This window comes from Amphiura filiformis, chromosome 17, assembly GCF_039555335.1.
Source record: "Amphiura filiformis chromosome 17, Afil_fr2py, whole genome shotgun sequence".
In the NCBI taxonomy this organism is placed as follows: Eukaryota; Metazoa; Echinodermata; class Ophiuroidea; order Amphilepidida; family Amphiuridae; genus Amphiura; species Amphiura filiformis.
The window spans coordinates 26,903,779-26,919,265 of NC_092644.1; the positions used below are offsets into that span (position 1 = coordinate 26,903,779).

Genomic DNA, 15,487 nt, shown 5'->3' on the forward strand with positions numbered 1-15,487 from the left:
CTCAGGCCCTTCAAGATGTGGGACCTGCTCCCACGAAACCCAGACAAAGTTGCCAAATAAACAGGCCAAAAATCAATAGAAAAAAAAAGAATTTTGAAACTGAAGATGTATTTATGAAGGACAAAATATTGAGTCATCATATTATGTGGTATATCATTTTAAAACCGACAATCTGAGCATTTAAATTTGAACATATCTCCAATTTATAATTTCCCAAACTTTATACGGGTTTTGTGGGAGCAGGTCTCATATCTGATGAAATGCATTTAACCATACCTTCAGCAAATCCCAGAAAATACCACAGCCTGGGTGCTGCACAGGGTGTGACCGGGTAACACATGGGGCACCACCACCTTGGTAGGGTTTGGGTTAATGCGCAAGGAACATCCAAAAATTTGAGTGTGTGTTAGTATACTTGTTTAAACAAATTGTGGATTTCCAATATTTGCCTACAGGTTGAAATACGCAGGCTAAAGTCAGCACAGAGGGCTGCATCCCGAGAACGCCAACTGCTGCTCTTCCAACAACAACAAGTGTCAAGAATGCGAAAAGAAGCTCGTGAGGTCAAAGGTCGCATGAAGGATCTACCGGATGTCAGCTTGTCTTCATCAGTGGAGTGCCTTGCCCCTCAAGTTGCCAGTGAGGATGAAGTCAGCATGGATTCTTTCGATGGAGGTTCCAACCTCCCCGCCGTGTTGTCCGATTCAAATGCATCGTTGGAGAGGATGGAGAGTTCTAGGCCACTGTCTGCAGCTGAAAAACAAGCACAGGTCATGCAGAAGCTGAAAAGATTGCAACAGCCTCTAAACTTGAAGTAAGCAATATTCTTTGCGTGCCGTGTATTGTTTTGTGGGTTATTTGAAATTAGTGGTGTTAATTTCAGAATAACAAATAAAGTTCAAGAAATGGAGTTGCAAGCAAGCTCTTGCATATCAGCACTATCATTCACAGGAATTTCACAGTATTTGACTTGTACCATATTGTTAAGATGTATAGAATCCCTCCCCAAATGGTTCTGTCAAAATTTATGTTATTTAATCATTGTAAAGAGTTGTGGAGCATGCCAACATACTGTAAAAACTAGATAGTTAGCATATGTGCTTACTATCGAGAGCTTTTGAAAACATGAAATTGTACCAAAGTCCGGCGCTATACCAACTGAGCTAATGGGGCTGAGACACACATTTGCAGGTTTACTTGTTCGTATATAACTATGTGCATCAATGATTTGCTCAAAACCCTTTACATTTTTGTGGATGGGGCTCTTCATATATATGCATGTTTTAAAAGTGCTCAATAGTAAGCCCATATGCTAACTATCGAGTTTTTACGGTATAGATTCAGTCCTCTTACAGACCTATTGAGGTCATACAGAACACGCCAATCTGTGAGTACATCTAATTGATAAGGAAACCATGTTTTTGTTTTGATCAGGCAACTCACAAAACGCGAGCAGAAACTGACGAGGCGACGGAAGAATGTAGAGGAGCTGTTGGCATGGAAACAACGACTTGACGAGGAAGAGAAACTGATCTCAAATATGGAGGAGGAGGCATTGGATACCGTGGAAGGACCCAGTCACAAGCAGTCAAAAGACTCCAAGAAAGATTCAAGACCAAAATCAGCAGAGACGGAGTCCTCTCCCAGATCCCCACCTTCAGAACGTCATTCTGAACCAGACCGCACGACGTCCTCAGTTTCAGAAGCTAAATCCGCATCGGAGAAGCGTTCCAGGTTGAGCGATTTGGAAGGACTGGGAAGCGTTCGGGACAGCGAGTCGTCCATTGCAGAGGACTTGAGTCAGGCTAGTAGTATCGTGGAAGAGATACCATCCATAAAGACGCCACAGAAGAGCAGGTGGGTCATTGTTAACTCTGTAATATTTTCGCATTCAAATATAGTGTAATCGTTGAAAAGAATCGCATTCAGTCTGTTTTATTGAGATCTTTGCCAAACTCATTCTTTTCTTCCTTATTTCTTAATAATAATATACTGCACATAAAAAGTATCCGAACACTCAAAATAAAAGCAATAGCTTATAAAGACCAAATGAAGTACCGTATTCGTTCCAATAACCGCACATGCCCCAATAAGCGCCCACCCAGTGTATTTTTAATTTGCTAAAGGGTACCATATACTACCATTAATGTTGAAGTGACAGACGTCGATACAGTGAAATAGCTGGAGGACTAACAAGTCCTGTGTAAATTTGCAATACATTTTCTGCATCAGAACAGCTACCAGAACATCTCGGGACCCTCTTATAACATATGTGAATTCGTCTCTAATAAACAGCCCTTACGAAAAAAATTAGGTAATCCAGGTAAAAAATAAGCGCCCACCCAAAATGACTTTGTTAAGCGCCCTGGGCGCTTATTGGAATGAATACGGTAGTCAATATATTGGAAATTTTGTTCTGCATACTTTGTTCTGCACGATGCATTTGTTATTTTCCTAAGTTATTCCAATTTGAATAATAAAGAGAGCATTTCAAAGTGACAAAATTTACATAGAATTTTCTCTCAAAACACACTAATTATGAGCATGGCGAGTGAGCATTGATCTGTCTCGCTATAATGAGCCTGTTAGAATAGCCGTCAGGAATCACCATGAAGGAGGAAATAGCCCAAATTTGTAAGTTTGAAATGCTCTCTTTTTCCATTCAATTTGGTATAACTTGGGGAAATAAAATTTCATCATTTCAAATGAGGTATCAAAATATGCATAACAAAATCTAATCTAAAATCTACCCATCTAATGATGACTTTATTTAGTACTTTAGGTTGAGTGTATTTGAGATACTGTGTTTTTCAGATAGTTTTTGTGTGCAGTATATGATCACCATTGGTACTAGTGTTTTACAGTTGCTGGACCTGGTGTTAACTGATATGCAATTCTCTTTCACTCTTATTCAATTGCAGTACTTCACACAATATCACCGAACCATCTAGTGATGACACACTCAAGAACGAATCGCCCAAAAACAAATATGCGAACGAGTCATTCGAATCGGCCGACAGGACCCTCACACCAACCAAGTCGTCGACACCCATTTCTTCGAGCACACCAAAAAGCGCCCGCCCAGATTCATCAATGACACCATCATCATTGCTGTCCCAGAGGAAGAGACATGAGTCTGAGAGTGGGTCCGAATCAGAGAGATCATTTTCACAAACGATGTCTGGTAAGTTGCATCAACTTGTTACATTGGGCGATTCCATTTGATAGACATACCCCCCCCCCCCCATGGAAGATATGACTTTAATCTTCCACACAGGGACTTCATTTGAAATCTGCACCCTCTGTGTGGAAGAGTAAGGTCATGTTTTTCGTAGGGGGTGTATGGATTTTAACTGGAATAGCCCATTTAAAGGAAGGTGACCTGATATATTTGGAAAATCAAATTCTTTAAAACTTACGTATAACATAAAATGTCATCCCTTTCAAGCACTCATGCAAAAAGAAAATGTAAATGTTTTTTGTAAATGTGACTAATTCCTAATGGAATTACCAACATTTATACAGTGTGATATTGGTAGTCTACAGTGTTTTTATTAATGATAATCATCATGATTATGTAATATATTGATTTCAAGTGAAAGGCCCATTTTTCTCATAAACATATTGAAATTAGAAGTTCCAACTCAGTGTATTTCCCAAGACATCATCAAAAAACTGCTTAATTAGTCCATAGATAGTCTCAACTATGGTATACCATATTTGAGACTAATTTGGCAGTTTTTTGATGATTTCTTCGAAATACACCGATTTGGAACGAACGCAAATTTCAATATGTTTATGAGAAAAATATGAGCTTTCATCTGATACCAAAATCAGCATTTTGATGAGGTAAAGTGGGGGATGAGATTTTCAATCAGGTTACCCACCTTTAATGTGACTCGGTCTGATCTACCCAGTATAAAGTTAGTTATTTGGAAAATGTGTCAAATTTATCTAGCATCTAGATCAATTGGATCAGATTGGGTCTCAGTAGAAAGAAACTGTTTATTTAATTTGAGTAAGACTTGTAAAAGGTAAATCAGAATTTGTTTAAACATTTGTGACACCATCTAGTCCATGGGGGCCAAAGAAGGCATTTTTGAAAATTGAGTTACTGTAGTTATTACATTATACATACAATAGGCTATCATTTACTGAAAACACCAAATGTCTAGCATACTTGGTTCTAAAGTTATGAAGTTTTTTTGTTGTCTATTTTTCTTATGTATTTTATTGTTTTTGTACTCCATATATTTACCTTTATCTCAGTTTCAAATTTGCCGCCTTTGGCCCCCATGGACCAGATCGTGTCACATTTACAATTTTGGTGTGTGAGTGCAGACATTTGATGAGATAATAAAAGATCTATAAATGGAGTTTTATGTTATTTTTTTTCACTCGCAGAAACTGCATCTGATCAGAGTGATGTTGAAGGCAGGGTGCGTGCCCTCAAAGATGCACTACATAGCGCAAGATGGAAGCCGGCGTCTTAGGAAACAGCAAAAACGCATGAATAGAGACAAACTCAAGGCTCAGGAAGCCAGTCTTAAGAAACAACTCGAGGTGAGTATCCAAAGAATATATTTATAACCAAGAAAATGTTCAAACTTTCAACGGAAACTGAAGGCAAGTAAATACATATTTACCTGCTATCTGTAACTAACTGTTACCATCTTCAGGCAGTAATGACTAACTGATTGTCTTCTTCACACTTGTATGATTTAGGTGTTTCTAGAAGACAGTCGTAAATTCTTGAAAGATCCCGGCCCATTCTTGAAAGATCCTGGCCCATCTCTGTTTAGCTTGACTTGTTTCTCGTGTATATGGACTCCTTTATCTTCCTGTTTGGAGAATTTGCTTTCCTTCTTCACAATCTTAATATTGCGGAGTCCAATTTGTGACCATATATGTATGTATTGAAAGCATTCATCACTTGAGCTGGACCAGTAAGAAGTCAAGAGAAGAGCGGTGGACAAGCTCTCAAACTGAATTGAAGTGACAAGGTGTTATTTTTGCCAGGGTTCATGCATGATACCCCTCTATCAATGACCAGTGCCCTCGATATTTTATATGTGGTGTTACAGCAGACATGGTCTTTACTGAACAGAAGAATATTGTTTTCCTTAAAAGGGCAATTTTAAATCTTGTATCTTTCCGTTTCTTTTTCCAGGCATATGATCAGTTAATTGAGAAAACCAAAGCTGAACTGAAAGCCGAGTCAGACCATCCAACTCCAAGCGCTTCATCAGTTAAGCCGAAAATCAAACAACCCAGGGTGTCCGAATCGCAACGATTACGCGACCAATCCCACGCCAAATCATTGCGGCAACGTGCTGTGTCCGAGACCAGTCGAGAGGGAATGCCAGACGTTGCATTGAGAAAACAGCGTAGCGGCTCCGAGGGTAGCATATCCAGTCGCTCCAGCTTTGATGAAGATGCAGTTCCAGCAAGAGACGTCCACACACCGGCTAGTTCTGTATCCACACCTCCCACCACACCAAGGCATACAGAAGGTAGGACAAATTGATTGGTCTTTGATCTTATCTGATTGTATGCAAACACCAACTGTATTGAACAAAACCAATCATTTTTGGGAAAATATAAACATGCATAATTCCATAAGGCTTTGTAGAAGTATGGCTGGCACAAAAGGAGAAAGTGTATCTGGGTAATCTTTTGTATGCTTTCTCAGCTGACAAAAGATTACCAAAATCAAAATACGCCCTCTCCTTTTGTGCCCGCCATACTTCCAAAAAGGCTTATTCCATTGTATTGCCCATAGTGGAACATGTTCTGTGATAAAGGATTCATCTAAATGAGTCGCTTCTAGTCAAATTTATGTCTCATCAATCTCCTTCACAACTGCTAAAACATTTTCCACCCTGATGTAGCAGTGACGTCAGTGGGCATTTCATTGGGCGCAGCTACAAATCACTAGTGTTCGCTCAAAGCGCTGGCGTACACATGCACGCACCTGAAGACGCCGCATAGAAACAGCTGTCTCAACACTGTGACGTCACTGCCACATCAGGGTGGAAAATGCTTTAGTCAAATTTATGTCTGAGCAACCTCCTTCACCAGATATCTGTAATGTTTTTAAATTTCTGTGAATTGAAATCCAGTCCGGTAATTTTGCAATCATCATATATTTTAATTCCATCTTTATATTTTTTTGTCTTCAAAACAGATGGGTTCAGTCCCGTCCACAAGACGCCATCACCTTTGCAAAGAGACCGCAGTATCTCAAGTAGCAGCAGTGTTAGACAACCCAGCGATAGTTACAAGACGCCCTCACCGACAAGATCGCAGCAGTCCTTCGAGGAGGACAAATCAAGGCCGCAGTCAGCCGCCAAGCTCCGACATCCCAGAGGAGGTGCAATCAAGTCAAGTAGTGTGTCGGTTACTCCAGATGTATCAATGAAAGAAATTGTGGCAGAGAAACCATCCGTGAAAGGTGACATCAATGAAGCTGCTTTCAAAAAGAGACCTGCAGTGGTTGCCCAACCTTCTGTTGACGAACCAGCTGCTAGGTCGGAAGCTTCTGACGTTCCTGAAGATATTGTGTCTGTAGCAAGTTCGAAATCTTCAGATCAAGAAAAAGGGACAGCTGACATTGCTCAAGATAAGAAGGACATTGCAGAAGATGAACATACAAGAAGTATGTTGTCAGAAAAGAGTGCTCCGGTGTCTGAAGTCGGAGATGATGTATCGTATTCATTCTCTGGCTCGGGAAAATCGTTGTCAAGACACTCAAGGCAAAGAAGTGATAAATCTGACATTAGTTATAGCGATGACTTTAACGAGTCATCAGTGTCCATCGATGTACAAAACCAGGATGCAAAATCCGAGACTGATGATGACATCAGTGAACACTTAAGCATGGCCAGTGAGCCATCGGAGAGGAGTAGTGGTCAATCTCAAGAACTGCTTAATCTCAGAAATAAGACTCCAGAAAAGGAGGTAGAGGAGGTGCCTTCAGTAACAGTTTCTGTTACCAAAGACCTTGATGAAGAGAAGGCGGAGGAGACGAAAGAGGAAGAACTTGATGATAAGCTGACATCTGAGCCACGTGAAGAACTGATGTCAGATGTACTAGCTGAATTCAGGGTCGGGGATCGTGTCCTTGTGGGAGGAGTCAAACCTGGGGTTCTTCGCTTCAAGGGGCAAACACACTTTGCTACGGGTTTGTGGGGTGGCGTTGAGCTTGATGAACCTCATGGTAGCAATAATGGAACCTACGGTGATAGAACTTACTTTATGTGTAAACCTAAGCATGGTATATTTGCCCCACCTGAGAAGTTGTCTCAGCTTCCTGATAAGAAGACTGCTCCTGAATCAGAGGATGAATCTTCCGTTGCGGAGGACCTTTCTGTTGCTGAAGATATCAACAGTGAAGCCTCTGCGCATACAGCTTCCAAGAGTGAGAGTGTTAAAGCAGAGACCCCTCAACAGACACCCAGGTCTGCCTATTCAGAGGACTTTGAAAGCGAAGATGTCCCAGAAGAAAGGGGCATCATGGAAGAGGAGGAACTCTTAAAACCAGAGACGAGCGAGTCGTCCATATCCAGAGTGTCACCGTGGAGTTCTCATTCCGCAGCAGATAAACATCGGAAGACACCGATGAGGAATCTATAGCTGAGGAGATCACGGATGAAGATGCTCTTGAGAAACTCATCCATTCCACTGCATTGGCTGTTGAATCTTTCTCAAAGGATGAAGAGCAGAAACCAGAAGATGTACCTGAAGCAGAGACACCAAGAGGACCACCAGAAACTGAAATTGCTGTTACCTCAAAGGAACAGTTGGTAGATTCTATCACAGACCACCTAACAGTAATGGTGGTGAAAGACTCGGTGCAAGCAGTGTCTGAAATAGCTGACCAGCATGTGCAGAAAAGTCCTTTGGGTAGCAAGCCTGTTGAGACAAAAGACTCTGTCACTGATGAGAAATCATCAAGTGACGATAATAAATCATCAGGTGGACTTCTTGAGATGCTGGCAGGTGATGAAGCATTACCAGAGGAGATAACTGTAAAGGAGGATGAAGCGAAGAAGCGAACCTCTTGCAACCTCAACTGAAAAGGGTAATGTAACAGAGAAAGTGGACAATATGACAAAAATGCTTCTGATAGAGGCCATCTCTGATATGCTGAAGCTGAAGAAGAAGCGATCAGAGAAGGGCTTGGCAGCTAACAAGAGATTGGATAGTGTTGAAGATGATGATTATGTTGAATTGCAATCTAAAGATGCACCCGAAAGAACTGTTGACAGCGATGTTCCAGCAAAGGACCTTGAAGGTGATGACGACTTGGTCACACCACCAAATCAAGAGCTGCCTGAACCTCGTGCAGAAACACCCTTCACTCCTGATGATAGTCCAGTGCACAGACCCAAAAGTATATCACCAGATTCACCACCACTAAGCGATGAACTGTTTCAGAGTAGAGTTCAAGTTGAGTCATCTCCAGATGATCAAGGACAGGTGGCTCGACCAGGTTCTCCCGTATTGGGTGAATCTAGCCTGTTGAACCCGGAGGCCTTGAGTGAAAGACTGGAACAATTGCAAACGCTTGATCAAGACATGGGGGATTTATTCGGTGATCAGGAGTGGTTTGACGATGAGTTTGGCTCGATGCCTAAAAGCAAGTCAATCATTCAGGTGCCTGTTAGGGCTGGTAAAGAAAGCAAAGAAGACAAGCCTGCATCATCGGGAGCTACCTCTCCAGCAGAAGTAAGACGATTTGATCTGATGAAATTTGCTGAACAACCTTTCTATGCAGTACCTCACAATCGTAACGATGTTGAGAGCCTGGTAGAGAAATCGGTTCAAATTTTCTACGACCGCGTGCAATCAAGTGAAGGCGACGATGAATTCACCAACACGTCCCCACCCCCGTCCATATTAGGCGATGACACAAAAGCATCGGACATTGAAAGTACAAGTAAGAAAGCATATAAGAAGTTAGTGTTTGATTTATCGGGAGAAGTGTACAAAGAAATCGTTATGGAGCAAAAGCCAACAGTACAGCCGCCTTGGATGAAACCCAAGCGGCAGCCACGAAGGTACTTTTTTGATCAGCCACCAAAAAGCAGGGACGAAATCGGTACCGCCATCCAAGATCGCGTTCTGCAAGTGACTAGTCTGGATGAGAAACCGGCGGAGTCTGCTATGAGTAAATTTGGTAAGAAGAAGAAAGACCATGTGGACGAGATTTTGACTCGAGAGCTTCGCGAAGAAGAACCGGAGTGGGTGGATTATGATGAGGATGAACTTTCGGTAAAGATGCAATTGGCAGACGCCATATTTGATTCGTTACTCATGGACACTGCAATGGTTTTAGGTAGAATACAGGACAGGAGGAAAGCGAGAAGTCGTCCGATCTATAACGATGATGATGACCTTGAGTTCTAAAAAGTGCTTCTTTTATGTGTTTTTTTGTACTATCCTGTTTTAAAAGCGGGTTTATGAATTGTAGAAATGAATCATCTTGTCACTTTTGCATTTCTGTGCATAGCACTCTAAAGTTTTAACTTTCTAGAAAAATTACATCATCATGTTGTTAAAAAGTTAACCATTAAGCATGTGTACCTTGTTTTACCTGTATGTTTGGATCCAAATCAATGTTTAGTACAAGCAAGGGGGAAAATTGTCATGCATTGGAATACTTTATGCAAATTAACACCCTCACATGATTCAGTGTTGATGTAAAGCATGCATCAGGTCTTCAGTATAGGACCTGGAGTTCCCTTATGTTGAAAACTGAAAAGAGTGAGGAAGGATTTTACTTTCTACCATGAACATAGTTTATAAATCGCGCTGGAATAGTAGAGAGCGGCGATGAGGCTTTCCAGTATGTTAAAAGTGACAGCTTTCCAGTATGTTAAAAGTGACACCTTTTCCCCTTGATTGTAAATAAACTCCGTTTCTAGCGATGCTTGTGATAATCAAAGCAGATCTGCCCCGATAAGTGGTAGCACTAGTATAGGTAGCATTATGATATTGAACAGGTTACTTGATCTCGGTACCAAAGATCCGGATTGATCTAGATTGCGTGGATTGATGTGGATCCAAACAATCAGTGTAGAAACTGACTCAAATGTAACAGGTGAATTTGATTGACAATTGACATACAAATACAAAGTATCTTTTTCTCAGTGTGATTGGGGCTAACTCATCTAGTTTTAATTTGTAAAACCTAAATCTGAACTTTTTTATGCAGCTGGCAACACTTTGAATATTGACAATCACTTGCTTGCCCAAACTTCTCATAATTGCAACCAAGGCTGGAAAAAAGTAAGGAACCCAGTAATCTCCTGCATTTGGAAATATTGACTTTTCAAAGGAGAATTTGCTTTCCTAAATGAAGAAATATACAGTGCACAACTTATAAGTTCCCCCTAATGCTTTTTGAAATAAATCAAAAATTATTTAACGAAATGTAAAATTGTAAAAAGTTAAGAGTAACCTTATTTGTTTTACAAATCTGGGCCAATTTGTAGTGTCACACATCATTGCGTTTGGCCACAATGGTTCATTATGTAAAAAAGAGGGAGTTTTAAAAGTTGCACCTGAGTCCATAGGAGTCAATTGTCAAACAATACAGTATGTTAGGCCTGTCCATGTGTTTGTAATGGCAATAAAACTTAATTTTTGTTCTCAATTTTCAAATTGCATTAGGCGCAACTCCCATAAGACGAGCAATTTCTTTTACCGGTACATTTTCATCCAGCAAACCTATTGCTCTACCGCGAAGAAATTCGGGCAAACGCGGCATTATTAAAATGTGACTTTTCACATGTGATGAACTACTGGCGATGTGGTCTATTCTCACTGCAGTACATATCCCTTCCATCTCAGACATTTATCATTAAAAAGAAAAGAATAAAACACTTGCTTTGCTTTTGAAGAAGAAGAAGAAAACCAAAGATTAAGTTTTCTTTTGCAAACACATGAATATCCCTGGCCTACTGTATTGTTTGAGAATTGAGTCCTATGGACTCAGATGCAACTTTAACACTGTTTAAAACGGTCTCCTTTTTTACATAATGAACCATTGTGACTGAGCATAATGAAGTGTGGCGCTAAAATTTGGTCCACATGTGTAAAACAAATAAGGCTACCCATATCATTTTACAGGTTTGCATTTCGTCAAATAGTTTTCGATTTATTAAAAAAAATATGTAGGGGGAACTTATAAGTTGTGCACCCTATACTTAAAAAATTTATGGGGAAAAGTTGCTACCTTACTGGGAAAAAGTCTTGGTGGGAAATTAAATTTTGTACCCATGCCTGATTGCAACAAATTAAGAATGAAGTTGAAACATTATTTGATAGTCTGTGTTTGTCTATTGTCAATAATGTTGACCTGTGGCATTTTGAGAACAAGTCAAAGTTTGTAGCATGTGATACAACGAATCAATGATACACATGCAGTTCTTCCATACTCGCATTTTGTTTTGTAAAATGGAAACATGAATAGTTTATTAATGATAAGATCATTTTTTTATACTCTGTGTGTGCTATATATTTTTGTAAAAAGTGCACTTGAAAGGTTTACGGTGTGATATATGATGTGCAAATTTATGGGTCAAAGGTCAGTGGTTTTAGAATGCAAGTAGTATGATTATTGGTTTTATTGTGCTATTCCAGTTGAAATCCATGTACCCCCTATGTAAGACGTGACATTAATCTCCCACACAGGGGGTGTAGGTTTCAAATGGAGTCACCCATTCAGGTAACTTCATTTGAAATTCACACTCCCTGTGTGTAAGATTAAAGGCCGCTCCAAATATCTGGAAAACATTAAGTTGGGAGCTGTGTAAAGTTTGGTGGTATGAGGTGAACATTGACTTGATTATATTTTAAGCCTGCTTAATTGGGTTGCCCTTGTAAGTTTGCCTGGTCAACTGGATGGGCTTCCATAGGGGGTGTATGTATTTCAATTTGATTGAATGGCCCATTTGAGTGCAAGGATGTGGTTTTTTTTCTGGTATAAAGCAAATGATGCAAACATAACTCAACATTCGTTCATGGGCATATTGCAATGATTTATTGATATAGATGGATGAAGTGTTTTTATTCCATTTTTGATTGAAGCTGAGACTAATTTTTGAAGTGCAAACAGATCAGACATTTCCATCTCTTTTGCAATACTTTATTCTGCCAAAATCGGATAAAAATGATTAAATTGCATCGGTTCATATTGCGCAAGTCATATAATTACATTGAAGTGTATAGACGAATCCAACGAGCCAAGTCATGGTCAGGATTTGGTCGGCCATATTTGTTCCCGCATGCACCAAACAGGTGTTGTGAGTGCCCAATTGGGTGGATTAAACCCGCTTAAAATTCGATGTTAGATTCTTTTGTGTTGTAAACTGTCATCATTCTTTTGTCTACGTGTAACACAGGTGATAGAATGCAGTTTATAATACCCTTCAAGGCCGCATCATCTCACATTTTAGGTGAGATAGTTGGGTCCCCGTCGCGGCTAATGGCTGCCATTGAGGAGTAGGAATGCGTGAAATTGGATTCGTCTATAGATGAGATTTTGATAAATATAGGAAATGGTATATCTACATGCTTGGCATGGGTGCGATTTCTTTAAACTGCGCAAGAATCAAAATACATTTTCCCAAACTCATTTTGCGAGAATCAAGTTGACATAAATAATATAATGTGTGGAATAAGCATGCTGTTTAAGAGAATCAATTTTTGATTCTTGCAGATTAATTTACAAGAATTGTTGCGGAATGGATTATTTGATTCTCGTTTGAATTTGCAGTCCTGCTTGGGGTAGCAGTGCATGACCACTACATTGTTCAATAGCCTTAGGTCTAAAAAAATGTTTGATTGGCTTAACCCGACCCTAAAAGTAGGCCCGACCCTGACTAAATAAATTATTTAAAAAAAAAAAAAAAAGAAAAAAAAAGTTCCAAGGCCTTTATCAAATGCAATTTATAGCTTTAAAAGTAAAAAAAAAAATCCCTAATTTTTTTTATGTTATGCCAATCAAACGTTTTTTTAAGCCTTGTTGTCTGCTATCTGATTTGTAGCTTGGTGAAATGGATCAATTATTAGTGGGATGGTATACCCTAACTCTGAGATAGCCAAGCGCTTTTGTTCACAGAAATTTAAGTATTTGAGTGGCTCCATACATCCATATGTTTTTTTTTTAATCTGGTTATTAAGAGGCGGTATAGAACATTGTGTAGAACATGTACATCAGAAACACAGCTTTGTGCAATATACTTTGGAGTTTCCAGGATTTTTTTTTATAGTTGAGTGCATTTTAAGGAGTAACTTCTGTTTTCCCCAGCAATTTCTTGTTCAATTTCATCATTCAATATCTGGTCCTTACTTAAGAGTGAAGAAAAAACAAGATTGCCTTAAGCTTGGAACTTTCCAAAATTGATAATCACGCCTATATAAACATACACAGATATGAATGTGTTGGAGATATTTTAATAATGATGTTATCATACCCCCCCCCCTGCTCCTATCTCCCCAAAATGCTACAACTTTGTTTTTATCTCCAGATACAAATTTTTACATAAAGATCACTTTTCTCTCTCTATTTTATAACCAATATATTATTGGCAATTGCTTGAAATTTGCTAATAAAATAATCCTATATCGTCTCAAATTTCATAACAATACATTTCCTACCAAAACAAATTTTACCTTGTAATGAGAGAGCAATGATTGAATGAAAAAAAAAAAGCCTTATATCTCATTGGTCTAACCATACTCATTTATACATCATGAATATGCATGACATGACATCATAACCTTGATTGACAGATGGTATGTAAATTATAACTTTTAACCATTGCATTAATTATATGGTGTTGTATTTCAATGTCAAAAGTGCCCAGTATACCATCTGCCCACTTCTTGATTATGCCAAAGACTTGTTTCTTCTTTCAGAATATGCATGAAATGTTATATAATATGTGTGCAAATATTCAGTGTATAACCTGTTGTACTTGTATCATATGTGAACTATAATAGTCATATTGGTGGTTCTTCAATGGCACATTGTATCCCAGATCAATGCGCATTCAAATAAATCCATGCTGTAATCTGGTTGGTTATGCCAGATCAGTGTAACATTTTGGATGATATCACTTCAGCACAGATGCGGTGCGCACTAATCTGAATCATTATGCGCTGTCTGAAGTATGTCGTCCCAAACATGCCAACACATGCACCATGAATAAATATGTAAATTGAGACTGTGCATATTATAAAATACTAGTAACATGATTTGCACCACTCTCAGCCAACCAGAATCCCACGCTGCATTGTATACATGCTCATATTTTAAGAGGGGCAGATTTTTGGAAAATGTGGACTGTTGGGGTGACTCCTTCATGTAAGACATACAGAGTTAGACTAGGATAAAGAATTAATTGAGGGATTATACGGAATATAGCTTATAAAACCTCAATGAAGTTTTAACACTAGACTAGTTACGGTGGTTTCTTTCATGAAGGAGTAACCAGCCACTTTTTTGGAAATTGTGGACATTTTTGGTGATCTTGGGCCTATTTTGGTTATTCAGGGTGGACTTTAGAGATTTGGGTGGATTTTAGGAGAATTTTTGGACATTGGGCGCGCCCCCTCATCTGGCTACGGCTACTACGCATAATAAACAATTCAATTAGCTGATAAAGTCTTATAATGTACATGCTAGTAACAGCTTGCGGAGCAACAATTTTTGAGGTTATATTACAGTACAACCAATATATTATACGCTATGCAAATGTGTGTTGCATTTTACTCCAGTTGTCTGTCTGCTACTCTTAAGCTTTACCCAGACTATTAAACCTTCAGCAAAATATTTAGCTACATTCCTTCCATTAAAACTTAACTCTAGAAATGGAGTAATTTCTCCCAAGTTGTCATTATCCAGTATATAAATACCATGTTACAAGACTGGAATATTATCAGTTATCTACAAAAGTGTTTTTATAGGAAAAATGAAGGAATAAAAGTGAAAAAAACACCCCATTTATCATATTTACTGATATTTACAGATTTGTAAGGCTCTATTGTAAACATTTTTCTTCCATGTTTTATACAAAACACTTCTAGTTTGTACGAACCCAGACAGTTGTCCTTATTACAAAATACCAACATCGAATCATGCATCTCATATAAAATTTAAACCTAATACTCTGTCAAATATTTTTGAATCGTAACTAGTTGCTAAAAATGGGTTTTTGAAAGGAAATAAGTGTTATCTGTTTCACATTGGGCTGTTCCAGTTCAAATCCATACAACCCTATGGAAGACATGACCTTCATCTTCCACACAGGGAGTGTAGATTTCAAATGGAGTCGCCCATTCAGGTAACCTCATTTGAAATTCACACTCCTTGTGTGGAAGATTAAGGTCATGTCTTCCATAGGGGGTGTATGGATTTCAACCGAATAGCCCGTTTTCTAATCAATGCCCATAGGCTAATTATAAATACTCTGTC

General features: G+C 39.1%; 1 protein-coding gene across 1 annotated transcript in view; it reads left to right on the plus strand.

Moving 5' to 3' along the window:
- Positions 1-10,365, plus strand: part of LOC140137547 (centrosome-associated protein 350-like) — a 44,151-nt gene extending 33,786 nt beyond the window's left edge. The window contains 9 exon segments of the mRNA XM_072159258.1: positions 456-814; positions 1,435-1,857; positions 2,922-3,184; positions 4,405-4,477; positions 4,479-4,563; positions 5,171-5,513; positions 6,188-7,587; positions 7,590-8,033; positions 8,035-10,365. Coding sequence (XP_072015359.1) covers positions 456-814; positions 1,435-1,857; positions 2,922-3,184; positions 4,405-4,477; positions 4,479-4,563; positions 5,171-5,513; positions 6,188-7,587; positions 7,590-8,033; positions 8,035-9,411 — 4,767 coding nt within the window. The 3' untranslated portion in view covers positions 9,412-10,365.
- The last annotated feature ends 5,122 nt before the right edge of the window (positions 10,366-15,487 follow it).